The following is a 27,255-nucleotide window of genomic DNA, read 5'->3' on the forward strand; positions in this document are numbered from 1 at the left end:
GCTACAGCTTTGACTACACGGATCTTTGTCAGCAAAATGATGATTCTGCTTTTTAATATGCCATCTAGGTTTGTCACAGCTTTTCTTCCTTATTTTTTCCCTATTTTGTTGATTCTTGTCTTTATTTCTCTTCCAGTTATCTACTACAGTATGACAAACCACTCATTACTTACTGACTGAAACAGGTGTTTATTATTGTCTCCTGGTGTTCGCTAAGTGTTGCCCTGATCTTGGGTGGCCTTGGCCTGCAACAGCTTGGAGTGGAGCCTGGGTTCTCAGCCAGAGATTGAGGTTGGGTCATGGTGGTGAAAGCAGCAGGTCCTAGCCACTAGACCAGTGGTCAGTGACAAATGCCCAGACCCTTTGGCTTTGCAAAAAATAATTTCCACAAAGACAGGAAGTAGTGAAGCAAGTAACGTATTCATTTGGAGGAAAAGAGTACAGTACCTGTGGATAGGCACACAGGCAGACTCAGAGGGAGAGTCCCTGAACTGCGCCCTCGTGGTGGATTGAATCACTTTTATAGGGTATTTCTTCCTGGTTTCCTTTCAGTCATTTTGATTTTCTGGGTTCACAGTCCATATTTGGTGTATCTCAGGATCCTCCTATACATGTGCGCAGGCATCTCTTAGCTAAACTGTATTCTACCAAAGAGGCTGTGGTAGCCTGGTATTAGTTAGCACCACTCCCTGTTGACCTCAAAGGAGTCTTTCTGTGCGTGTATGATCGGGAAGCTCTCCTGACTTCAGAAAGGAGAAGTATGTGGTCTGAACAGGGCCCAGCCTTCTCCCTTAATTGCCCTGCTATTCTTGTCTTGGAGTTTCAGTCGATAGAGAATGAATCTCCAATTGCTTTACCCTGGGGAGACCCATCGTCCTTCTGCCTCAGCCCCATGAAGCTTTATTTTCTTCCGTTTTGGTGACTAGTTCTTCTAGCACACTGACCGAAGAATAAGCATTGACTTGGAGGTATTGATTTTGAAGACAGATTTGAGGCAATTAGAAAGGCTTCAGTACAGAAAAATAAAAATAAAAGAGGGAAAGTGAGGAAATAAAGAGGTATGAGAGGCAAACCTCCCTGCAGAAAAATCCCAAGTAATTTATGTGGATAGTCTCACCTCAGGAGATGAAACATAACTTTCCAACCTTTTAGTATAAGGTGAACCCAGAGACTTCCTCCCAAAAAGGATAGTCTGGAAAGGGAGGGAAAAAAAAATGTACACTTCTTGACTTTCAAAAAAAAAAGCACAACGTGAAAGTTTCAAGTTAAGCTTCATTTGGGGGAAAATGAGGACTGCAGCCTAGGAGACAACACCTCAGATAGCTCTGAGAAACTGCTCCAGAGAGGTACAGGAGAAGGTCAGTATATACGTGATTTTGGTGAAAATATGTGCAATCAAGCACATATTTTTTCCAGGTTTCTGCTAGTCTGGTGAAGCTTTCTGCTAGTCACAAGGAACAGCCATCACCATGAAAGATTTTAGTGCTGTTCTAGATATGAGGGGCTTCCCAGGTGATACCAGTGGTAAAGAATCTGCCTGCCAATGCAGAAGATATAAGAACCGTAGGTTCAATTCCTGGGTTGGGAAGATCCCCTGGAGGAGGGCATGGCATCCCACTCCAGTATTCTTGCCTGGAGAATCCCATGGACAGAGGACCCTGGCAGGCTACAGTACATAGGGTATCAAACAGTCAGACATGACTGAAGTGACTTCACACTCATGTACATTAGATATAAGGAGGTATAAGAACTGGGCTCATAAAATCAGTTCCTGAAAATATCTGAAGACCTGTTATGCCAGATTTTCCCCAGAGCACAGAGTGCCTCATTTCTGCTCTCCATCCTGAACTCATTTCAAAGGGTCTTGAAAATCAGCAGCTACAGCAGCACATGATCTAATCCTTGTACAGACAGATGGCAAGTGCCCGTGGCAAGTGCCAGTTTGTAGTTGATACATTAGAGCATCTTGACCTCAAACTCTGATGAATGTTAGCATCAACAGAGAGAAATCCTTTGACAGTATGCACCTTTGATATGATATGATATGATGACAGTGATATTTTATACATGTGTGTCCTTCCTCTGAAACACTCATAACCTCAGTCCAACCATGAATGAGAAAACAAGAGACAGACCCCAGTTGAGGAACACTCTACAAAATTCTGGAACAGTGTTCCTAAAGCACTGTGAAGGTCATTGAAACAAAGAATTATAAGATGGTATTAAAAGAACTATTCAACATAAGCTAACCTATTCTGATCGTCCCAGCAGATTGGATACACTATCTGCAGAGAATTTAAAAACAATAATAAATCTGACTCAACATTGGTTTGTTTTTTATTATGACGTGTACCAACAATCCTAAACTGGGTCGGTAACAAAATAGTCTTCCTTGCTGGACCAGATTACTCAACAGCCACCCTCTCCCTTCCCCAGACAGTGTCACCAATCCTGAAAAATACAACTGAAAAATTTAAGTATTAACTAATTTTTTATTTATTTATGGCTGTGCTGGGTCTTCGGTGTGCGCTGGATTTTCTCTAGTAGCAGCAAATGAGGGCTACCCTCTAGCTGTGATGTGAGGGCCTCTTATTGAGGTGGTTTCTCTTGTCATGGAGCACAGGCTCTGAGGCGCACCCCTGGTTTCAGAAGTTGCAGTTCCTGGAGACTAGAGCACAGGCTCAATAACTGTGGCACAAGGGCTTAGCCGCTCTGCAGCATGTGGGATCTTCCCAGAACAGGGCTTGTACCTGTGTCTCCCGCAATGGCATGAAGATTCTTCATCATTGAGGCACCAGGGAAGCCCTCAACTGGTTTTCAAATAAGCCCAAGTTGCTTTTTTCAAAAAGGGAAAATAAAATCTTTAAATAACAGTAACAGGGAAAGAAAGGAAGCATTAAATATTGGTAAAGTGAGCCAAGATCCCACGCTTGTCTTTAGGGAGAGAAGAGACTGTCATGAGGCAATAAAAAGGGACTACAATTGGAGTGTGAAAGTTTTAATGAGATACAGTATTTACTAGTTATGTTGACTGACTTGGTTTAATGTGTTTTGCTGATCATTTCGGAGAAGGCAATGGCAACCCACTCCAGTACTCTTGCCTGGAAAATCCCATGGGCAGAGGAGCCTGGTAGGCTGCAGTCCACGAAGAGTTGGATATGACTTCACTTTCACTTTCCACCTTCATGCAGAAGGAAATGGCAACCCACTCGTGTTCTTGCCTGGAGAATCCCAGGGACAAGGGAGCCTGGTGGGCTGCCGTCTATGGTGGGCTGCCGTCACAGAGTCGGAGACGACTGAAGCGACTTAGCAGCAGCAGCAACTGATCGTTTATTCTGTTAACATAAGTTTAAATGAATATGCCTGTATTTGACTTGTGTTTTTTCTTGTAATTATTATCATCGTCCTTTTCTTCTTGTCCTTCCTCATCCAGTCAAAGAGGAACCTAAAAAATGTTGCAGTGCAGGTCCAGCCACATTATTTTGTTGCTTGACTTTTGATCTGATAGCCAGGCCTTAACAGAAAACTGGCATTTTCCCACAATGGCTCTTCCTGTACTTTTACCCACGCCTTCCTAGTTCAAGTTTGGGGGGAGTAGAAGAGTGCTGGGATGCCTGGGTTTCACTGTCTACCAGTCTCTTACACACCAGGCAGATCTTTGACAAGACATCTATGATGAAAAATTATTTTTGAGGGGGGTGGGGATGGTACATGACACAAGTTAGATTTTGCACCTAAGGATAGTTTAAGAAAACCCAGTATCCCCAAATCCAAACTTTGAAAACAAGCTAACCGGGTCGCAGTTACACACCAAAATGTCTCTACTTAAAAAACATTTACCGGAGTTTTCTTTTATCCGCCACCTACTCCCTTACACTGTTCTTACTGTGCTTCAGAAAGCTGTTCACAAATTTCACGAGTCTGTCTACTTTATAAAGGCGATTTTTAAAATATCACCTGTCATCCCAGCGTTAATAGTGTCACCATTCCGCTTTAACGCCCCGCCATATAACACCTTATGTATACAGGATGCACATTATTATAGTATACCGATCATGGTGTGTATGTTACAAGCTGTGTTTTACCCCTTCCAGTGACGCGTGAGGGCGTGGCCATCGGAGGCCCCGCCTCCCACGCGGAGGTGTGTCCGCTGCCGCAGCTGCTGTTTATCAAGTCAGCTGGAACCAGCTGCAGCCCGCCCCAGGGACTCTCCTTTCTTGTAGCTGCTCCGCCTCCCTAAACTTTCCACTTTCCACCGCAGAGTCTCTTAGGCATCTAGCTGGCTCCAGCCCTCCCACGTTCGGCTTCAAGACGAAAACTAAAAAACACAAAACCCTAAAAGTCGCAGTCACGTTTCGGGGAGGAAGGCTGCCGACACGCCCCGGGGAACCAGGAGACCGGGGCCTCCAGCCGTGCGGGACGGAGCGCGCTCCCGCGTGGGCGCGGCCCCTTCGGCTTCCCTGGCTCATCCTCCTGGAACTCGCCGCACGGACACGCGCCCGCCCGGCGTGGGGGGGGGGGGGCGGGCGCGTCCCCGCCCGGGAAGCGCGCGGCCGCGAGCCCGGGCGCCATTTTGGATTTTGCTTCTGGGCCGCGGCGCCGAGAAGCTACGCGGTGGCTGCGGCTCCCTGCAGCCGTCCCTGTCGCGGCGACGAAGGGACGCAGGAGAAGGACGCGGACGGCGCGAGACTGAGGCGGGCGGCTTCTCTGCGGGCAGCCGCAAAGGTGGAGCCGCGTCGGCGTCCGCCGGGCGACCAGCGCTTCGGATGCGGGCGGAGCGCGGCGGGCCGCGGCGGCGGGAGCGCGAGGCGCGGGGCCTCCTGTGAGACGCGCCCCCGGAGCCCGCGGGGAAGCGTGGGCGAAGCCGCCGGCGGCAGCAGGTAGCGGCGGCGGGTCGGGCGGGGCCGCGCGGCGACGGCGGGGACCGGGCAGGGTCGCGGAGGTGGGCGGGCCGGCGGCGCGGCGGGGGACGCGGGTGCGCGGGCCGCCCCCGGAGCGCGCGGGGCGGGCCGGGGCCCGGGGCCTGCCCGGGGGCGTTGCCCCGCCAACCCGCTCCCGAAGGTGTTAGCGGGGCGGGGTGCGTGCGCGGCGCCCGGCTGTGCGACTCTCGGCGGGGCAGGTGACCGACACCCTGGAGCGGGCGCTCGGACTGGCTTTGAGAAATGAGGGACGTTAAGCTGTCAGAGCGCCCGGGGTAGGGCGCGGGAGGCGAGTCTGGGAAAGCCAATTCGAGGAGGTGGCGCGGGAGGAGGGGAAACCTCGGACGCGCGTAGCCAAGTGGAAAAGTTGGTCAACTTGCGGGGAGCAGCTTTGCCCCTGCTTTGAGCTAGAGTAGCTCTTTTAGGTGGAGTTGCAGACAGGGATCACGAAAAAGTCTATTAAGTGACTGGCCTGCATCGCCGTGCTTAGAGATAAGCAGTCATTTCGTTGCTGAACACGTCCAATATAATCTCTCAGGTCTTTCAGAATCTTTTTTTCTTTTCCTGAAATCTTTATAAAAATGCCATCAACTCCCAATATCTACAAATGATCGGTGAACCGGTTTTCACCACCCCACTCTCTAATACCATCTAGTTCTGAGAGTCAGACTATTTGCACCCTTTTAGTACTCTTGCCTGGAGAGTCCCATGGATGGAGGAGCCTGGTAGGCTGCAGTCCATGGGGTCGCTAGGGGTCGGACACGACTGAGCGACTTCACTTTCACTTTTCACTTTCACACATTGGAGAAGGAAATGGCAACCCACTCCAGTGTTCTTGCCTGGAGAATCCCAGGGACGGGGGAGCCTAGTGGGCTTCTGTCTATGGGGTCACACAGAGTCGGACACGACTGAAGTGACTTAGCAGCAGCAGCAGCAGCAGCAGCAGTCTTTGTATTCCAGCCAAAGAATGCATGTCAGTTTTGGTATTAGTCAAAAGCAGAGCATAAATGGAAAGGAAATGTGATGCCGAAACAGGCTTTTTAGAGCTAAATACAAATGAGCTTTTAAAACTACTATCATCGCAGTGTACTAAAAAAACAATGAAGGGCACATAGCCAAGTGTTCTCTTAGGCTCTTCATCTGATAAACAAAGTGACTGCTCCTTTCAGAGCGTATGTAAATGTGAAGAGTTAATAACCATAATTCTCTGTGCTGCTTGATCTGGATGGAGTCTTTCGTCATTCGTTTGTTTTTTGATGCTCCGTAGGAGTATTAGGAGTATCAGTCTCACCGAATGCTTTTAGTGGCCCAAGTTGCCTCGATTTTGGGGGGCCTGGAAAAGTCGCATTTTGAAGTGAACTGCTAGAGTCATGAAGCGGCCTACTTTGGCTGCTCTCCTAAATCTAAGAGAGGTTGATCATCCACCTTCTCTGCACTCAAGTTCTAGTGTGAAAGGGGTTTTCACTTTGACTAAAAGTAAGTTGTCCATTGACGTAAATTCTTTGTAGACTGGTAGATGCTCTATAAGTTGTTTAACTTTCTTTATAGCAGAGCTTCATATGTAAATAGATTTAATAAAATACTTTTGAAGGCAGTGCAAATTTTTGCATGAATTGTCTTGGAAAAGATTTGACATTAAAATTTTTTTCTTAGGTGCCTACTATGATCTGATGTTTTACACGTAAATGAGGGTAATACAGAGACATTTGTATTGGCGTTTGGTCTTAATTTTGTTGTTGTTGCTTTATATACTGTAATTCTGACATATTACAGTAGTCAAATATGACAGTTTAAAGACTTCAGTTCAGCTAGTTAAAGACTTGTTGTTTACTTGCTAAGTCACGTCCTATTCTTTGCGACCCAGTTAACTGCAGTCTCTGTCCCTGGGATTTCCCAGGCAAGAATACTGGAGTGGGTTGCCATCTCCTCTACCAGGATATCTTCCTGACCAGGGGTTGAACCCACATCTCCTGCAGTGGCAGGTGGATTTTTTTTTTTTTTTAAACCACTGATCCACCAGGGAAGCCCTCTTTTTAATATGTCAGCTTTTTTTCTATACTCCATTTGGAAAGATATTGAAATATACTTTTATTTAAAACAAGGCTGCAGTAGACGAACGTGTTTGTTGTTAGAATCAGCAATGTATTAGCAAAGATAATTGTGTAAATATAAGGTCATCATTTTATTTTTGTTTATGTATCCATATGAATCATTCCATCTTTAAATTGAATAGTTCTGGTTTTAGAAGACTTTTCTCCAGGAATAGATCAACATTCTGTAGTGAGCGGTAGAAATTATAAAAATTATTCTTTTTTGAATCTCAGTATCTCAAAATGCTGAGTAGTTTTAGGTAGTCAGAAGAGAAATTATAAACCCTGGGTAGCAAACTCTTTGTTCTTTGACCCAAATTTTGTATGCTAAAATTAAAGTACGCCTTCAGGATAAGTTAAAGCAGAAAAATAGGTCATAATGACAGTGTTATCTCAACCTTTAGTGAGACATTATTCCTAGGAGAGTTTTTGTTTTAATACTAAAGATAACATTATAGGTTATACTATCTTTTCTCTAAATATATTTGAAAATCATATTCTTCGTTTCACATGTTAAGTTTTAGCCTTCCATAAAACTAGCCTCTTGCTATCACCTCTCATTCTTTGTTTTCCCTTTCTCTCCCTCTGCACAGGAGAATATACATCATTCACTGCACTTAATGTATAGTTGGAAGTAGGAGTAATGAGGAATAGGCAGTTTATTGCGCATGTCCTAAGACCTCCTGGACTGATCTTAATGGCATGAGAGCCAGGGTCCTCTGCGCCCAATTCTCCTTCAGAGTTTTAGCTAGCTCCTGGAAAGAAAGTCTGCAGAGATGTATTTGGTTGAAAGCCATGCACGCGTATGTTTGTTCCACACAGGAATCAGCATTCTGACGTGCTGATGTGCCAGGAGAAGGGAGTTGGAACTACAAGCCATCCTGTGTGAAAAAGCTGTGACTCTAAATCCAAACTGTACCTGCCAGAAACTGCTCTCTAGAGACAAAACAATCGCAGGCTCTGACCAGTGAGTGGACTGCAGTTGCCCTCATTTACTTAGAGCCTTCAGCACTTAAATTTCCAAATAAATCAAAACAAGTCCTTTTATCTGATTGCAGTGTAATTCATTAACGTTAACAGGCATGTGTAAAGTTTAACAAATCATATTGGCAAAAAACATTCATTATGTAATCCCACCACAGTTGTTATGCCACAATTATGAATATAATATTATACAGTCCCACAATTACTGTTACTGTATTAATGTGGTAATCTATTTCCAGTGTGTTTTTCTCATACGTGAGCTTTTGTTCTCACACATTCTCATACACACTTCATGTTAAAATAAATTTAGGATCATTGTTTGCCTTCTGGCTGGAACCTCTGTTTCTACTTTAATGTTTTTAATACAAGATTACTTTCCTATACCTGAGTTCAGCAGCCATCGATGTCTCCTTTCAAAAGCCCTCAGTTCAGTTCAGTTCAGTCGCTCAGTCGTGTCCGACTCTTTGCCACCCTGTGAATCACAGCCAGGCCTCCCTGTCCATCACCAACTCCCGGAGTTCACTCAAACTCATGTCCATCGGTCGGTGATACCATCCAGCCATCTCATTCTCTGTCGTCCCCTTCTCCTCCCGCCCCCAATCCTTCCCAGCATTAGAGTCTTTTCCAGTGAGTCAACTCGTCACATGAAGTGGCCAAAGTATTGGAGTTTCAACTTTAGCATCAGTCCTTCCAGTGAACACCCAGGATTGATCTCCTTTAGAGTGGACTCGTTGGATCTCCTTGCAGTCCAAGGACTCTCAAGAGTCTTCTCCAGCACCACAGTTCAAAAGCATCAATTCTTCGGTGATCAGCTTTCTTCACAGTCCAACTCTCACATCCATACATGACCACTGGAAAAACCATAGCCTTGACTAGACGGACCTTTGTTGGCAAAGTAATGTCTCTGCTTTTTAATATATTATCTAGGTTGGTCATAACTTTCCTTCCAAGGAGTAAGCGTCTTTTAATTTCATGGCTGCAATCAGCATCCACAGTGATTTTGGAGCCCAAAAAAATAAAGTCTGACACTGTTTCCACTGTTTCCCCATCTATTTCCCATGAAGTGATGGGACCAGATGCCATGATCTTTGTTTTCTGAATGTTGAGCTTCAAGCCAACCTTTTCATTCTCCTCTTTCACTTTCATCAAGAGGCTTTTGAGTTCCTCTTCACTTTCTGCCATAAGGGTGGTGTCATCTGCATATCTGAGGTTACTGATATATCTCCCGGCAATCTTGATTCCAGCTTGTGCTTCTTCCAGCCCAGCATTCCTCATGATGTATTCTGCATATAAGTTAAATAAGCAGGGTGACAATATACAACCTTGACATACTCCTTTTTCTATTTGGAACCAGTCTGTTGTTCCATGTCCAGTTCTAACTGTTGCTTCCTGACCTGCATACAGGTTTCTCAAGAGGCAGGTCAGGTGCTCTGGATCTCTTCAAGAAAATTAGAGTTTCCAAGGAAACATTTCATGCAAAGATGGGCTCGATAAAGGACAGAAATGGTATGGACCTAACAGAAGCAGAAGATATTAAGAAGAGGTGGCAAGAATACACAGAAGAACTGTACAAAAAAGATCTTCACGACCAAGATAATCACGATGGCGTGATCACTGACCTAGAGCCAGACATCTTGGAATGTGAAGTCAAGTGGGCCGTAGAAAGCATCACTACGAACAAAGCTAGTGGAGGTGATGGAATTCCAGTTGAGCTATTTCAAATCCTGAAAGATGATGCTGTGAAAGTGCTGCACTCAATATGCCAGCAAATTTGGAAAACTCAGCAGTGGCCACAGGACTGGAAAAGGTCAGTCTTCATTCCAATCCCAAAGAAAGGCAATGCCAACGAATGCTCAAACTACCGCACAATTGCACTCATCTCACACACTAGTAAAGTCATGCTCAAAATTCTTCAAGCCAGGCTTCAGCAGTATGTGAACCGTGAACTTCCAGATGTTCAAGCAGGTTTTAGAAAAGGCAGAGTCACCAGAGGTAGATTGCCAACATCCGCTGGATCATGGAGAAAGCAAGAGAGTTCCAGAAAACCATCTATTTCTGCTTCATTGACTATGCCAAAGCCTTTGACTGTGTGGATCACAATAAACTGTGGAAAATTCAAAAGCCCTAGTACTGTTTAATTCCTCACAAGATCCCAATGTGTTTCTGTTATCCCCATTTTACAAACTGAAGCCCAGGAAGGTCAAGTAATTTATTAATAGCCACATAAGCCGTGAGAGGGAGAGCCAGGGAGCTCGATTCTCTCCTTACTCACACTACTATTTTACGCCATTCCCTGGTGGCTCAGATGGTAAGGAATCAGCCCACAATACGGGAGACCCCGGTTCAATCCCTGGGTTGGGAAGATCGCCTGGAGAGGGAAATGGCAACCCACTCCAATATTCTTGCCTGGAAATTCTGTTCCTGTTATACACCACCACCAGATCCAAGTGGAATGAAGGCCGTACCAATACATAGAGTAAACACTCACTTGTCATTCAGAAATACAACTTGGATAAAACATTGCAACAGCTAGTGAAGTGTTGGAAGAAGCAGCCACATTCCAGAGCAAACTATGCACAGTATAGGTGAGTTTGTTCGTTTTAGGCAAAGATTGGGTCTGGCAGTAACACACATGACAGGCTGCTCACTGTGGAAAGATCCATCAACGACTTCATTCAGATCCTCTCTGAACGTTCCTGTGGCTCTGTCTGCCATGAATTCAGAAACTCAGATATAGTAGGTATCCTTAGATGACTTAAGAAATCTTGAGGAAATGTGCCTGTAGGTTCTCTATTGTATTTCTTAATAGTTGACTACAACTTTGGAAATATAAATGCTTGGTTTGGTTTCAAAGCTGTGATAAACTTCTTCCCCACATAGTATAGTGCAGATACACATGCTTAAAAGCAACTGGCAAAGATGTAAGGTTGTGAAATAACAGTTGGTCTCTACTGGTGTTTTTTTTGTTTTTTTTTTAATTTTGCTTTGACATTCTTCTCCTTGAATGTCGGGTCCAGTTCTCCTGCATGTTTATGTTTGTATTTATAGGCACGTGTAACATATCTCAGTGACAGAAGAATGAATTTTGGATTTGTATCTACTGAAAAGTACAAAAAATGATGAATTTTTTCTGAATAGGATGAAACGAGGAGGAGGAAGAGAGAGTGGCCATGATTCATCAGAAGAAGGTATTGCTGAGAGACCCAAGAGACTGCGGACTACAAGTGAGCATTCTCAGACTTGTGATTGGGGTAATCTCCTTCAGGACATTGTTCTCCAAGTATTTAAGTATTTGCCTCTTCTTGACCGGGCTCATGCTTCACAAGTTTGCCGCAACTGGAACCAGGTATTTCACATGCCTGACTTGTGGAGATGTTTTGAATTTGAACTGAATCAGCCAGCTACATCTTATTTGAAAGCTACACATCCAGAGCTGATCAAACAGATTATTAAAAGACATTCAAATCATCTACAATATGTCAGCTTCAAGGTAATACTTTAAATCGTTCTTTTTAAAAATAAAGTGTATTTAGTGGCTTTTGGGGGGGCTTCCCAGGTGGCGCTAGTGGTAAAGAACCCACCCTGCCAATGCAGGAGACAGACACAGGTTCGATCCCTGGGTTGGGAAGATCCGCTGGAGGAGGGCATGGCAACACACTCCAGTATTCTTGCATGGAGAATCCCCATGGACAGAGGAGCCTGGAGGGCTCTGGTCCATGGTTTATCAACGAGTCAGACATGACTGAAGTGACTTAGTATGTACGCACGCAGTGGCTTTTGTGTCCTAAACCGATACATTTTCCCTTGTCTTTAAACTATTGCCTTTGCAGGGAACGTGCTTAAAAATTTAGAGTAACTGTGTACCTTAGTGGCACCCACTCCAGTACTCTTGCCTGGAAAATCCCATGGACGGAGGAGCCTGGTAGACAGCAGTCCATGGGGTCGCTAAGAGTTGGATACGACTGAATGACTTCACTTTCATGCATTGGAGAAGGAAATGGCAACCCACTCCAGTGTTCTTGCCTGGAGAATCCCAGGGGCGGGGGAGCCTGGTGGGCTGCTGTCTGTGGGGTCGCACAGTCAGACACGACTGAGCAACTTAGCAGCAGCAGCAGCAGCAGTGTACCTTAGAGGCTGTCACAAATAACTGTATTGAGCTAAATTATTCCATTTTATTGTAAATCTTAATAATTTAAATTATTTTCATAATTTCTTGAAAGCAGAAGCAGCCATTAAATAAAGATAAATCATATGCTGAAACTGTCGCATTGAATTATTATGAATAAATTTGAGCTAAAAGAAATCTATATTAGATGTATAGGTTTTTATTAAAGCTTCATTTTAATAAAATCTGAGTTTTGTTTATTGATGGCTTTGTGGTACGGAGTTCCTTAAAGAGAAAGGAAATATAGAAACTCTATATAAAAAGTTTAGATGAATATATTTTAGAGAGAAATAGACAAAGGTACATGAAAGATGCCAAAGAGAACTCTTTCTTTTCTTTGCCACCTGGGACATATTGGAAGTTAGGCAGTAATGAGATAAATGAAGTGAGGTTGCTTTTTGAGAGGTTCAGAGTGGTTTAAAGAATCACAGTGGTGTGTGTGAGCAGGCTTGTCGTGTTTTGTTCTGGGGATGAATAATGAAATGTGGACGTGTTCACTAAATCCTTAACACATCCTGTAATTACTGTTGAAGTAACACATGAATACCTGATTTGCTATATGCAGCTGATGTTAAAGAGGTCAAGTTAAACCCAGATACTGCAGTGATTCTTAACCCAGAGATCCTTGCCAAAACTAAAGTCTTGTCTACTCCCACGATTTCCATTCTGTTTCAGATGGAGATTGTCTGTTTATTCTCTCATGTGTGTCACAGGAGGAGGAGAGACCTGATGTTGGGAATGGTTGGGTGTCTTATGGCTGTCTTTCCAGAAAACTGCAGAAAGACACTTAGACCACCGAGTGAAGGATCGCTAGGTTTAGCAAATAAAAATAAGGGATGCCTAGTTAAATTTGAATTTCAGATAATTTGTGGCTAATTGTTAGTGTAAATATCCCTTGCTTTATTTAAGTAAGTAAAGTCTCTCAGTCCGGTCCGACTCTTTGTGACCCCATGGATGGTAGCCTACCAGGCTCCTCTGTCCATGGGATTTTCCAGGCAAGAATACTGGAGTGGGTTGCCATTTCCTTCTACTTGCATTTCTGGGATATCTAATGGGACGACAGAGAGTGAGATGGCTGGATGGCATCACTGACTCGATGGACATGAGTTTGAGTGAACTCCGGGAGTTGGTGATGGACAGGGAGGCCTGGCGTGCTGTGATTCATGGGATCGCAAAGACTCAGACATGACTGAACAACTGAACTGAACTGAATGCTTAACTGGATGACTTGGATGTTATGTCTCAACCCTAGCTGAGGGCAAGGCTGGGGGAATGGTGGGAGGATAAATCAAACAAAAATCCAGAAACTTCTCGTGTGTTGTCCCTCTCTTGCCTGCCCATGAGGAAATCTGAAGAGCCTTCTCCTTGGTTTCAGTCATCTTTGAGTTGTCTAAAAGTGTTCTTATGGTAAATCCTATAACAAGATGAGTATAATACGTTAATCTCCTAGGTCTAAAGACCAATTCCATCCAGTGGATTGGCTGTTTCAGTGTTTACCTGTGGCACAGCTCAGCTGTATCCAACTTGTATGCTGCTGCTAAGTCACTTCAGTCGTGTCTGACTCTGTTTGACCCCATAGACGGAAGCCCACCAGGCTCCCCCGTCCCTGGGATTCTCCAGGCAAGAACACTGGAATGGGTTGCCATTTCCTTCTCCAATGTGTGAAAGTGAAAAGTGAAAGTGAAGTCGCTCAGTCGTGTCCAACCCTCAGCGACCCCACGGACTGCAGCCTATCAGGCTCCTCCATCCATGGGATTTTCTAGGCAAGAGTACTGGAGTGGCTTGCCATTGCCTTCTCTGTCCATCACAAAATCATTTCTCCTATAAGTTTAAGCATTTTTTTTAGGGATTGTTTATTTTTCTGAGGAAATTTCTGATTTGCAAAAACACACCCCAAGATCCTTCTGAGCCCTCCTGATAATATTTGTGTTTAATTCATCACTGACTATAGGCCAAAGAGTCTTGTAGTCAGAGTTATTAATGTAAAATCGTGGTTCTCAAACTTTATGTGCATCAGAAATGCCTGGAGTACTTCTTAAGACAAGGATTGCTGGGTTCCTCCCCACCCCCATCCCCGTTTCTGATTCAGGTAGTCTGGATTGGGCATGAGAGTGTGCATTTCTAACGGGTTCCCTGATGATGATGTTGCTATTGATTCAGGACCCCAGCAGTTCTCAAAAGAACTCAAAAAACTTCTCTTTTTGGCTAGAGAAACTTAGCCAAAGAATAAAAATAGCTCTGAAACTGTAATGTAAATCGGTGCATCAGTTTTATAGCAGAATCTTCAGAATATTTTTGGGTTAAGGTAAGGTGAAGAAGGCAATGGCATCCCACTCCAGTGCTCTTGCCTGGAAAATCCCATGGACGGAGGAGCCTGGTGGGCTGCAGTCCATGGGGTCGCTAAGAGTCGGACACAACTGAACGACTTCACTTTCACTTTTCACTTTCATGCATTGGAGAAGGAAATGGCAACCCACTCCAGTGTTCTTGCCTGGAGAATCCCAGGGACGGGGGAGCCTGGTGGGCTTCCGTCTATGGGGTCACACAGAGTCGGACACGACTGAAGCGACTTAGCAGCAGCAGCAGCAAGGTACCTCAATCTGGAAATTAAAGAAATGATGGTACTTTTAACTACACTGTTTAAGATGCTTTAAACCTTGGGGGACAACTTCCTTTTTTGAAAGAAGAGCTCCTTATGTCGTTAAGGAGTTTTTTGGTCATGTTTCCCTTCCAGCCTCCAGGAAAGGTCTGTGCAGAAAAGTGTATGACTGCAGTGTATGAGCACGTCTCATCTGGTTCAGATTTTCATGTTTGACTAGTAGGAGACCCTCATTTTACTTCACATTCATGTTTCAGTTAATAACATTAATGATGAATCTCAGGTTATGATTTACCTGAATCTCTTGAGTAAATACTCATTCAGTTTGTACCGTTGGCACTGTATTTACATATATTGTATGATCCACTCCCAAATATACAGTTATTTTTCAAAGATTATAAATTTATGTTTACACTAGGTTTTATAGTCCATTTGGAATAAATCAACTTAATAGCTAAGTCCTTCTAACATTAAGTAAGTATCTTATCACAGTCAAAGTTAAGTCTTGACAGTTGCCCTTATAATTTTTCAGGGGGATTCAGAAAAGGCTGACATTGTAAATGTGAGGGTAGATGATTGAAGGGATAAATATTAATTCTTTAAATTATAATGCAGTAAACTAATAACTGTATTTCTTGCTTTTGTAAAGTTAAAATGTACACAGAGAAATGTGACCATATTCACGTGTAAAGGATGTTTCTTTTCCCAGGTGGACAGCAGCAAAGAATCAGCTGAAGCAGCTTGTGATATATTATCACAACTTGTGAACTGCTCTTTAAAAACACTTGGACTTATTTCAACTGCTCGGCCAAGCTTTATGGATTTACCAAAGGTATCTGCTGTTTTGTTTTTTGTTTTTTTAAAATTAGTTTTTACTGAGAAATCCAGGGAAACTCTACCCATTTCTTGCACTTATAGTGGGAATATCAGAAAATTGGTGTGTCTATATTGAAAAACCAGTTACTATTTAGAATGTTAAGTCTTAAATGATTTTTTTTTCCTGTTTTTGAATCACTTTGTGCTTCTTTTTAAAAAGTGAATGAATTTGCAGAGGATTCTATATGAAATACTGAAATAGACTAAGTAAAACTGAGGTACAAGCGTGTTAGATGGAAAGAGACATATATCAATATATCAGTAGATGCTCTTTTTTGGACTTTCAGAGCAGATTGGTGAGATTATAATGAAAGAAAAGTAGTGCCAGTATTAAGAGCAGATGGAGCTCGCTTAGAAAATCTTTTGTTGATTGTGTAAAGATTGCTTCTTGAGCACAGTTAATATTAGTACAGTTAGGATTAATTTACAGATTTTAGTTAAAGATAACTTTTTTTGGTGAAATTTGTATTCATAATAAATTTTATATATGTTCTAACTTGCTCCTGCATGTAATTAGAAATAGTCTCTTTCTCTAATAATTATTCTCTTAAAATAGAAAAATAAGTGTGCATTTTCAGAAAGGCAACTAATGAAGTCCGTGTGTATTATTATTATATTTTTTATGGTAATCTATGATCAGTGATCTTTGACATTACTATTGCAAAAAGATTACAACTTGCTGAAGACTTAGGTGATAGCATATTGTAGCAATAAAGTATTGTTTAATTAAAGAATATACATTGTTTTTTAAATGTAATGCTATTTACACTTAGTAGACTATAGCATAGTGTAAACATTACTTTTCTATGAAGTGGGAAAGTAAAAACCTGTGTGACTTGCTTTATTGTAATAGTCGCTTTGTTGTGGTGATCCAGAACCGATTCCTGTATTATCTGAGTTATGTCTGTGTAACTAGCTTGAATGTATATTATAACCCAGGTTGTTCAATAGAATGTCAGTAACAGATGTATCACAGGTTGATTTCGAAGTCTCAATAAGCTGCATTTGAGATAAATTATTTCCTCGTGTAAAATAAGGGAAATGGGCGAGAGTCTGCTTGTGTCAACATTTTCAGATTCTGAGGACATGAGTTCAGTCATGTGGTTCTCAAACTGAATATGCATAGCAGTCATCTTTGAAACTTCTAAACTTTGGATATTCCTACTCCCAAATTTCTTTTTCTTAAGAGCAGCCCAGGTGGTTCTGATTACAGTGATTCAAGGCCCTCACTCTTAAGAGGCACTGAGTTACATGGTGTAGTAGTGCCTTGTTTAAGCTTCATATGGGAAATGAAATCATCTGAGTTGGTTTTTCTATTTCATACTGTAGTTAGAAAGCAAACATACAGTATATATAGGCTATACCATGCTATAAGGTATGTTGGATATAATTTCCTTTTTTTCTTTTTACTCAGGATGATCATTATGCATATCTAGTGCTAATATTGTACTTTCATGTCATTTTGGTTTGGGGAACTAGGGGTGTATCTGGGACTGCTTGCTTCCTTATTCAGTAAGCATAGGATGCTTAGGCTCTTTTTCTTTCTTTTCCTGTTAATGGCTTTTGTAGAAGATTGAAATAGGCTGTTGATACATCTTGGAAATCCTGAGAGAACTGAAGAGATCATGATAGAAGCATATTTGACCTGAGCTAACTGAGGGAAGTGGGGAAAAGGAAGGCAGAGATGGAGTCATGCATATACTAATGTAGTGCGATTGTAGAAGATACAGTTGAATTTGATATGGAAATTCAGTTAGGAGAAAGATGTTAACATTTAAGTTGTTGAACAGTTACTTAATCAAAATGTAAGTAGTTATTTAACCACAATAGGAAAAATAATTTAGGAAATGTGACCAAGAAGGTAATGTTTCTTGTACTTTCTTGGCTACTAGCCTGCCCTTATCTCTTCCACTGGTGTGGTGAGTCCATTGGCTATGGCTTATTAGCTCTGATTCAGAGTCCCATACTTTGTGCTTTAATTGTGGTTTCCCTACAGTGGTTCCTTCAGGTCAGATTCTGTGTCCAACAGGATATTATAATTATATAGAATATTATGTAATAAAGTATAGATTATTAATTGGTACGTATGTATTTAAAATACCTTAAAATAACTTTGAAAATAGTATAACTTAACATATTTAAAGGAGTTTTAAATTTGGAATTTTTATTTAGTTATGATTTTTATTATTTTAGAATCTAGTTTTATATGAGCTTCCATATTCTAAATAAGTCTTATATAGCTTCTAAGTTCATTGACTTTAATTTTTGATGATTATGCTAATAGCTGTTACTATTTTTATGGTCGTTACTGTCACCAAAAAGGAACGCAGTTCGGTGTTGAATACACTGGAGCAGGGTTTCCAGAGAAGGTGATGTGAAGTGTCTGAGAGGCGTTCTCATTCAGGGTTCTGCAGCTCCTGTTTACTGACCAGTGGCTGTTGTGATTCAGAGACACCTGTCCTGAGGCTTGAAATCTTTTTTTCCCCCAGATAAAAAGGCCCTTTACAAAGATGACAGGAGGTCACCTCTCTCTACCATAATCCTACCATATTCCCTCAACAGAGTGAGGGGCTGCTGCTTCCCCAAAACAGTTATAAGGGCATCATCAGGGTTCAGGTGAACTGTGTGTGTATTACATGAAGACCCTTCAGTTCTCTGTCTGTGAACACTGAAGCAGTGTTTGCACTGTGTTTGCTTCGCAGTCGCACTTTATCTCTGCACTGACGGTTGTGTTCAGGTGAACTGTGTGTGTATTACATGAAGACCCTTCAGTTCTCTGTTTGTGAACACTGAGGCAGTGTTTGTTTCGCAGTCGCACTTTATCTCTGCACTGACGGTTGTGTTCAGGTGAACTGTGTGTGTATTACATGAAGACCCTTCAGTTCTCTGTCTGTGAACACTGACGCAGTGTTTGCACTGTTTGCTTCACAGTCGCACTTTATCTCTGCACTGACGGTTGTGTTCGTCAACTCCAAGTCCTTGTCCTCGCTGAAGATCGACGACACGCCCGTGGATGACCCCTCGCTCAAAGTCCTGGTGGCCAACAACAGCGACACGCTCAGGCTGCTGAAGATGAGCAGCTGCCCCCACGTCTCTCCAGCAGGTGCGGTGGCGATTTGCCAGATACTTGAGTAAAATGTATTGTGTTTATCAAGTTAAGGAGATTTAATAATTACTAACCTGGAAGGTGGGTTCATAGGATTTATTTCCTCTCTGTTGCATAATATTTTTAATGTAGACAGTAGCATAAATTCTGTAGCATTCCTAGCCTAGACACTTACTTTCAACTTTTCTAATCTTCTTTGGCAGTTTGTGTCCAACCTATGCCAGAAAATGTATAAATTAAAAAAATAAAAGGAAGGGACGGTATGACGTCGGCCTGAGATGGCCATTTTGGTGAAGTAAACTTTTCTCAAATCGTTGTTGAGCTAACAGGGTAGTTTTGAGTCAAAGCAGTCTCACAGTTGCTTTTTGTCTCATGACATAGACAGAGAAGAGTTGTGCGGAAGTCGTTGCCTCACGTTTTGCAAGATAACCTTTTCTAAAATTGAGTTTTGGAGCTGAAAGCCCATCAAATGGAGGAGTAGCATTATTAAAGCTCTTTCTAGCTTTTCTTGCATAGACTTAAGCATTATTACATTATTCAGTTTGAGAGCATTTAAATTCCAAATGGTTTGTACTGTAAGATGATTATAAACCTACAGTTTGTGTTCGTCTCATGCTTCACTCCTGACTTGCCCTCCTACTGTTGACATCTCTCCCAACCCTTCAGCTGTGTTATTTGGGAAATCTGTTCTGATCTCTTAACAGAATACTTCCCCCCCTTCTTGCTGTTACTGAAGCCTGGCCTTCCCCTAAGAAAACGATTCCTTGTCGGATGGACATTACTTCCCGTCCTTCCTTGTCTCCCACGTGGAGGGTCTGGTTGATGGGAATGGTGAAGTCTGTCTATTGCGGTGTTTTCCTAGCTTTTTTTTGCCGCTTCTAGATTATCACTGACAGTGATAACCTAAATATAAAATAGAAGTTAAGATTGGGCTCTGGCAGTTCCTTCTTATTGTGACCTTAGTCACATTTTACTGTCCACTGTATAGAGAGTGTGGTCCATGGTCCATGCTTCATAGTGTGCAAAGTTCTTTGTATCCTGACCCTCACCTCTCTCTGCTTTCTTCTCACATGCAGCTTTTATTTGAGTCCTAGGTAATGACAGTTCTTTGTGCATGTGTTTGGTCAGTATACTGTACCTTGAGGAATACCTTAAAAAAAATTTTTTTTTCATTTCTTCGTCTGGCTAACTCCAGTCCAGCCTTCAAAATTTAGTTCATGTGTTCCGCATTCTTCCTTCTCCTGTCTGGTTTAGAACCCCCACCTACTGTTTCCAGAGCACTCTGAATGTAACTTGTAGGTAGTACTTAACACACTGTATGAGAGCCTTTGGGTCTCTGGTTTCTCCGTGAAACTGAGTTTATTCTCTTTATCCCGGTACATCCCATGTTCGTGTACTTTTATTAAATATATATATCAATTCTCATAGTATAAGCTTGCTTGATCTTACCAAGCTTGAATAGCATTTGGATTAGTTGTTTGGGAAAGAGAGAGCTTTCCTGTAATATTCTTTAAGAATATAAGCATAGAGGGTTTTAATTTAAAATTTAATACTTGTGTGTATTCTTTCTGTTCATATTTTACATATTTAGATAGTTTCTTTCTCTAAGTTGAAATTAAAGAACTGTTATCTATGCTTTCTTCACAGAACAGTTTTTCAGTTCAATTTTTATCAAACAGTTTTTCCTATTTCATATAGTCCTTACAGTTGTCTATTGCCGGACCTCTTAAGTAGCATTTGACACCAGTGACTGTTCTGTTTGTTTAAAAAATTTTAATTGGAGGATAATCGCTTTATAGTGCTGTTACTTTCTGCTGTGTAACAGCATGAATCAGCCGTAAGTGCACATTTATCTACCCCCGTCTGAGCCTCCCCCACCCCTTCCATCCCATCCTTCTGTATGACAGTTCGTGATTTTCCTCCTTCCTCTCTGATTGTTCCCACTCTGTTTCCTTTGCTAGTTTCTCTTTTCCTTTCTTAAATTTTGGTGTCTCCCTGTGTCTTGTACTGGGCCCTTTATTATTTCACTCTGTAAACCCCAGGCTGTGTCATCTTCATCAGCGGCTTCAGTTATGTTCTATATGTTAACGCCGCCTACTTTAGTGTTTCTGGAACTCCAAAGCTATGTGCTGAACTGCCAGTGCCTCAGTGCCTCTCGACTGTCTCCGTGGTATGTCAGACTGATGATCGTCCTTTCCCCTTTTTGAAATCTCTTTTTTTCTTTTTACCATCTCAGTGAATGGCACTGCTCATTTCGTTATCAGGGACCTAACAGACATCCTTGAATTCTTGTACCCTTACTTTTTACATCCCTGTAGTCACTGAGGTCTGGCAACTCCATCACTGATAATAGACTTTAAATCTCTGTGCCGTGGACTGAATTTGTGTTGTTCTCACCTCCTGCCCCAGTTCACATGTTGACGTCCTACTCCCCAATGTGATGGTGTCTGAAAGTGGGTTGGGAGTTATTTGGAGAAATCTCTTTGGGATTAGAGCTTTTCTAAGAAAGAATAGGAAAGATAACTGGTTTCTCTTTCTGCCATGAGAAGACACAGCAAGAACATGGCCATCTATAAGCCAGAAAGAGTTCTGGCCCTCGCAGAACCCAGCCTTGCTGGCTTCTTGATCTTGGACTTCGAGCTTCCAGAAATGGGAGAAATAAATGTTTATTGTTAAGCCACTCAGTCTATGGGATTCTGTTAAGCAGCTGAAATTAACACACTGCCTTCCTTCATCTCTAATCTATTTCAGTACCCTTGTGAGTACCCTCTTAACTGATTTCCTAACTTGCAGCCTTGCTCTTTTCTAATTTGATTTCCATGGTAGTGCCAGCATAATCTTTCTAAAATAGAAATTTGATTTTTTTAACCTCCAGTTTCCTTCAGAACTTCTCACTATGCTTCACATAAGATCCGCACTCCTTACTGAGGCTGACAAGGTGTCCCATGTGATCTGGCCCTTGTCTCTCTCTTGGGTTTCAGTCTTTGACACATACTCGCTTATTTCCGTATTATGTGTTGTGTTCATTTCTTAGAATGCTTGTGTTTTTGTCCATGTCTGAGTGTTTGCACAGGAAATAACCATTAATTTTCCTTGTTTACTTGTCTTTTGCCTTTGCTTGATTCTTCTAATTCTGTAGGTCTGTGATAGTTCTGAAAATTCTGCCCTAATTTCCTTGTTAACATTTGCAGAGCATTCTGTTTAATTATCTGCTGGTTTTCTGTTAGGATAAGGATGTTTTGTTCCTGTTGACTCTCTACCATCCTAAAACCAGTTCTTAACATATAAGACAGTAATTACCAGCTGAACTAACGAACATTTAGCTACTTAGTTTTCTTTCTTGTTGATAGGCCAAATTTGCCTCATCGTTCTTTTATGGTTGAATATTTAACTTGTTTCCACTATTTGCTTTGATTTAAAAAAATGAACTATTTTGCACATAGTTTACTTCTGTTAATTCCTTCCTTTGGTCAAATTAAATAAAGAAGTGGAAGAGCTAGGTCAAAGAGTTAAGATTTTTTTTTAATGTTTCTTGCTGTGTTTTTTTCCAAAATGAGTTGGATGAATTTATACACCATCACCAGTGTAATAGTTTTATTGAAATGTAATTCACATATGATATAGTTCACAGTGCATTCATCACTACAGTCAATTTTAGAACACTTTTACTACCCCCAAAAGGTCCTATGTCCCACTTAGCTCTCACCCTCCAAAACATTAGCCCAGCCAGTCTTAGGCAGACCAGATCTACTCTCTCTGTAGATGTGCCTGTTGTGGACATTTCATGTGAATGGAATCATATGTGGTCCTTTATGACTGGCTTTCTTTCACTTAGCCTTACGTTTTTAAGGTTCATCCATATTGTAGCATGTATAATATTTCTTTTTCTTGCCAAATGATATTCCACTATATGAATAATAACCATATTTTTCTGTTGATCAGTTGATGGATGTTTGGGTTTACACCTTTTGATTATTACAAATAATGCTGCTATGCAAATTTATATACAGGTTTTTGTATGGGCATATCCTCTAATTTCTCTTGGGTGTATAACAAGGATTGGAACTGCTGAATCATATCGTAACTGTGTAGCCATTTGAGAAATGGCTGGACTATTTTCCAAAGCAGCTGTGTCCTTTTACATTTCTACTAGCAGTGTTTGAGAGATGCAACTTTTTGACCCTCATCAACATGTATTATCTGTCTTTGATGATGGCTATCCTGGTGAATGTAAACTGGTATCCTGCTGTGGTTTGATATATATTTTCTTGAATTCTCAGATGTCTTTTCCTGTGTTTATCGACTGTTTGTACATCTTCCTTGGAGAGATGTCTACCTGGATTCTTTGCTTATGTTGTAATTAGGTTATTTGTATTATTGAATTGTAATAATGTACCAGTTTTATCTTTGTCACTGTTTTCTGGTAAATATTTAAACACTTGTAACTGTGTGTTAGTTTTCTATTGCTGCATATTCAACAAATACAAATTTAGCAGTTCTTCGTTAGCACCTCAGTTCTTCAGGTGAGAGCTGGAGGCATGGCTTGGGTTTCTCTGTTCAGTCTCAGCAGCTCTGAATCTGACTTCCTCTTCTGCAGCCATCTAGAGGAAACTGTTTATAGGGCTCATGTGATTAGGTTAGGATCGCCTGGCTAATCTTATTTTGCAGCTAACTGTGCTATTTATAGCACTACATACTCCTGGGAGTGCTCACTTTATCATATGAACAGTTTTCTGAGGTTATAGCATGATATCTTGAGGACAACTTTTAGAATCATGCCTGTCACAACTGTTTTAGTAGTTACTAAGGGATGCCTCAGTTTCTTTTATTTGCATTTTGCTTACCATTACCCATGTGTGTATTTTCTTTTTAGATGAGGCTTCGTGTGATTGCAAAGAAGAGAGGTGTGCACGTTAACTTGGGTGATCAGGGTTTATTTCAGAGTATGTATACATACCTTGTGGAGAACAGAAGCTTGGCAGCTGAATAGGGAAGCACAGGTGTCTTTTACTCCCTCTCTGGTGATTCACTGTATCACTGCACTGATTCCATTGCCTACATTCTCCTCCCACTGCTTTGTAAAAGCTTTGGCTTACTGGTGACCTCTGTCTTGTCACTTTCTAGGCAGTAGGTGAGCACATGCATTTAGGAGTCACCCAGTCTGTCTGAATTCCAGCTAGCTGTCTTTAGCTGGCTGACTCGACTTTAAAATAGAAAAGATACTTATTTTTCTAGATTTTGGGAGGGGTAGTTGTAGAATAACATATCTAGGACCTGACATGTCATACTTGTACAATAAACAGTAGATCATACGTTGTGTGTTTTGTTTCCTATCCTTGTTTCTAAACACAGGAAAGAAATGGCTTAAGTTTGTCATTTATCAGGTAGTATCAGGGTGTCTCTTTGGGACAGAGTTCTTACAGTAGGCCACTTCAGAGATCAGAAACCAACCTTTGGTAAAACCTGCTCCTGCTCAGGGTTTTGGGTAGTTTTGAAGCATAGTGCCTGAAGTATAAGGAACCAGTTAAAGAATGGTTAAGAGCTTTCTGAGAACGTTAGAGCTTTAAAAATTATAATGTACATTTCCACTAATGTTAACTGAGCATTTTTCTTTTCATTCATCTAGTGATACCTATTTTTTTTTCTTAGAAATTTGACAGGCTTGTATTAGTAGGTAAACTGCTCATTTGATGGAAATCTTTTTAAAATTTTTTCTCAGATATTTCATATTGTTAAAATAAATCATATCTGATTTTATCTTATTTTTTTCATTAAGATTAGATTTTTGAATGTCAGAAAATGTCTTTTAGTCTCTTCAGTGATCAAATAAATTTGTGTGTATGACTTTCTGCGGGTTCAATCGGTGCACCTAAACTTTTATAAGTTGTATAGCAAACGTGAAATTTTATTGTAGGACATGTACTTAATTACATTTTCGAGGAGAAGATGAACAAAACTTTATAAATAATTGGGTCTTTTTTCTTCCAAGGTATCCTGTGTGTGGCTGATCAGTGTCACGGCTTACGTGAACTGGCCCTGAATTACCACTTGTTAAGTGATGAATTACTGCTTGCTTTATCTTCTGAAAAACATGTTCGATTAGAACATTTGCGCATTGATGTAGTCAGTGAGAATCCGGGACAGACTCACTTCCATACCATTCAGAAGAGCAGCTGGGATGCTTTCATCAGACATTCACCCAAAGTGAACTTAGTGATGTATTTTTTTTTGTATGAAGAGGAATTTGATCCATTCTTTCGGTATGAAATACCTGCCACCCATCTTTACTTTGGGAGATCAGTAAGCAAAGATGTGCTTGGCCGTGTGGGAATGACATGCCCTAGACTAGTTGAACTAGTAGTGTGTGCTAATGGATTACGGCCACTTGATGAAGAGTTAATTCGCATCGCAGAACGTTGTAAAAATTTGTCAGCTATTGGACTAGGGGAATGTGAAGTCTCATGTAGTGCCTTTGTTGAGTTTGTGAAGATGTGTGGTGGCCGCCTGTCACAATTATCCATTATGGAAGAAGTATTAATTCCTGACCAAAAGTATAGTTTGGAGCAGATTCACTGGGAAGTGTCTAAGCATCTTGGCAGAGTGTGGTTTCCAGACATGATGCCCACTTGGTAAAGGCCAGATGACATAGGGCATGATGAACAGCACCTTAATTTTAACATACTGTATTATAATAAAAGTTTATTTCCTGTAAGTCTGATAGTTCTTCTATTTTGTGGCACAGAAATTTGATACCTTCATTGAGTATATAAGGGTTGTATTTTGGAAGACCCATGGCCCAGTTTTGGTCAGAAAACAATCTGTTTCTCTAATATCAATCAGATTTCAGATAATTAAAAAGTGATTCAGATCTGAAAGTAATAACCAGTAATAAAGATTAAGCATTTTACAGTCTGAAGGAAACAAATTCTATACATTGTAATATCTAATAAGTAAGTATTAATAAGTTTTCCAAAATGTTCTCTATGCATTTTTTTAAAAAATGTAAACTTGATATTTTAGGGTCTTCAGTTATACATACACCTGTTATAAGGTGTTTAATATAGCTCAGGAAAGTGAGCATTTTGTGAGAAAAATGTAGGATATATTGAATCTCATGAAAAAGATTGGTTGAATGTTCTAAAATGTTGCAGAGCTGTTTAAAGAGGTATATGTAGTTAATTGGAACACTTAAGAAACTGATGTCACACAGGGATTATTACAGAAAGATAATTAATAGAGCCAAGATCAAATTAAAAGAAAATAAGTGGACTGAGAAGGGAAGCAATGTTTAGCTTTGTGTAAACTTTTAGGATTGCTCTATAATCTGCTAAAATATTATCAGTTCTTTTCTGTGATACATTACCATGTATGTGGCACTTGGGGCATCATATGTAAAGGAATGCTTTACCGGTTCTTCTTGGGTTTATCTTTGTTTAAACTAGTTTTGAAGCATTATACAATAATTGAAATGAGAAGCTTATGTATTTCAAAAAACCAAACTGAAATAAAGGTAGAACTTAAAAATGTTTATAAATTGTTTCCATGAAAGAATATTAGTCTCCAGTGAATTTTAGTGATGGCTCATTTTTACATTTTCAAATTACATAGTTATGTAAGTAGAATTTTTAAAAAATTACAAAAGAAGCACCAATGTACAGTTCAGCATAAACAGTAAATTTAAAAGAGCATATATTTAAGTTCATAATCACATTTTTGAGTAAATATTGCTCAGTGGACTGGAAAATTTTAATAGAAAAATGTCTGTTTGTGATTGTTAATTTGGTTACACTGGTATTTTACATTATTTAAGTTAGGTAGCATTTTTACTGCTTTCATATGAATAAGGTAATCCATACATTGTAGAAACTGTAAAAATACTAAGTTTGGGGGTATTATTTAGTTTTTTAGGTATTATATAAACTTTGATTCTGAGCACTAGTGCTAGTAGATATTACCCTCCTAGGGGAAACTAGAAGTGATTTACCCCCAATGCAATATATTAGTGCTTGAAATTTAGAAAGTACCTTGGCAGATATGGAAGCCAACAGTCTTATGAATCTATTTTTCAAATAGATTACCTTCCTAAGAATAAAAGTGATTTTCTACATAATTTGTGCTTTCAAAAGTGATGGTATTCTGACCACATATAAATGGAAGAAAAAAGGCTGATCTAGATACAGAAATTAAAGCAATTATTATATATTCCTCCCTCTTACTAAACAGTAAAAAAACCTGGATTGTACAAGAAATACCTGTTAGTGGATAAGGGTTTTTTCTTTGAAAAACTTTGGAAAATGGATTTGACAGTATGTAATCAGTTCTACTAACCAAAGCTTTATTTGGAAATTTACTTTTTGTATAAATTGAATTATATAATGCTTGAAATACTTTTGTCACTTTATAAGCAAAATGCATAGCACTTAATTTGTTTATACTGTAAAGTATATGTTAAATGCTTTTATCAATTTGAGAATAAAGAGTTACTAACGCTGTTGTATTATTAGTTTTTTAAAACT

The 27,255-nt window shown here is 40.8% G+C and overlaps 1 protein-coding gene across 2 annotated transcripts; it reads left to right on the forward strand.

Moving 5' to 3' along the window:
- The first annotated feature begins 4,207 nt into the window (after nucleotides 1-4,207).
- On the forward strand, nucleotides 4,208-27,229 carry FBXL3 (F-box and leucine rich repeat protein 3). 2 transcript variants are annotated; one of them, XM_055426493.2, is made up of 5 exons: nucleotides 4,208-4,880; nucleotides 11,132-11,483; nucleotides 15,467-15,589; nucleotides 18,565-18,736; nucleotides 24,729-27,229. In XM_055426493.2, exons 2-5 carry the CDS (start codon nucleotides 11,133-11,135, stop codon nucleotides 25,370-25,372), a joined length of 1,290 nt encoding a protein of 429 aa, XP_055282468.1. In that variant the 5' UTR covers nucleotides 4,208-4,880; nucleotide 11,132; the 3' UTR covers nucleotides 25,373-27,229. The 2 variants fall into 2 exon arrangements, with proteins under 2 accessions (XP_055282468.1, XP_055282467.1); XM_055426492.2 differs by lacking the exon at nucleotides 4,208-4,880 and adding an exon at nucleotides 7,845-7,976.
- Nucleotides 27,230-27,255: the final 26 nt, after the last annotated feature.

Source organism: Moschus berezovskii, chromosome 13 (genome assembly GCF_049115385.1).
Source record: "Moschus berezovskii isolate FMDL1 chromosome 13, NW_MosBer_1.0, whole genome shotgun sequence".
NCBI classification, from domain to species: domain Eukaryota; kingdom Metazoa; phylum Chordata; class Mammalia; order Artiodactyla; family Moschidae; genus Moschus; species Moschus berezovskii.

Excerpts from the sequence above, each read along its gene's own strand:
- FBXL3 (XM_055426493.2), top strand. The coding sequence starts at position 11,133 with ATGAAACGAGGAGGAGGAAGAGAGAGTGGCCATGATTCATCAGAAGAA. Across the intron at positions 11,484-15,466 it reads TACAATATGTCAGCTTCAAG|GTGGACAGCAGCAAAGAATC; the intron begins GTAATACTTTAA and ends TTCTTTTCCCAG. Across the intron at positions 15,590-18,564 it reads GCTTTATGGATTTACCAAAG|TCGCACTTTATCTCTGCACT; the intron begins GTATCTGCTGTT and ends TTTGCTTCACAG.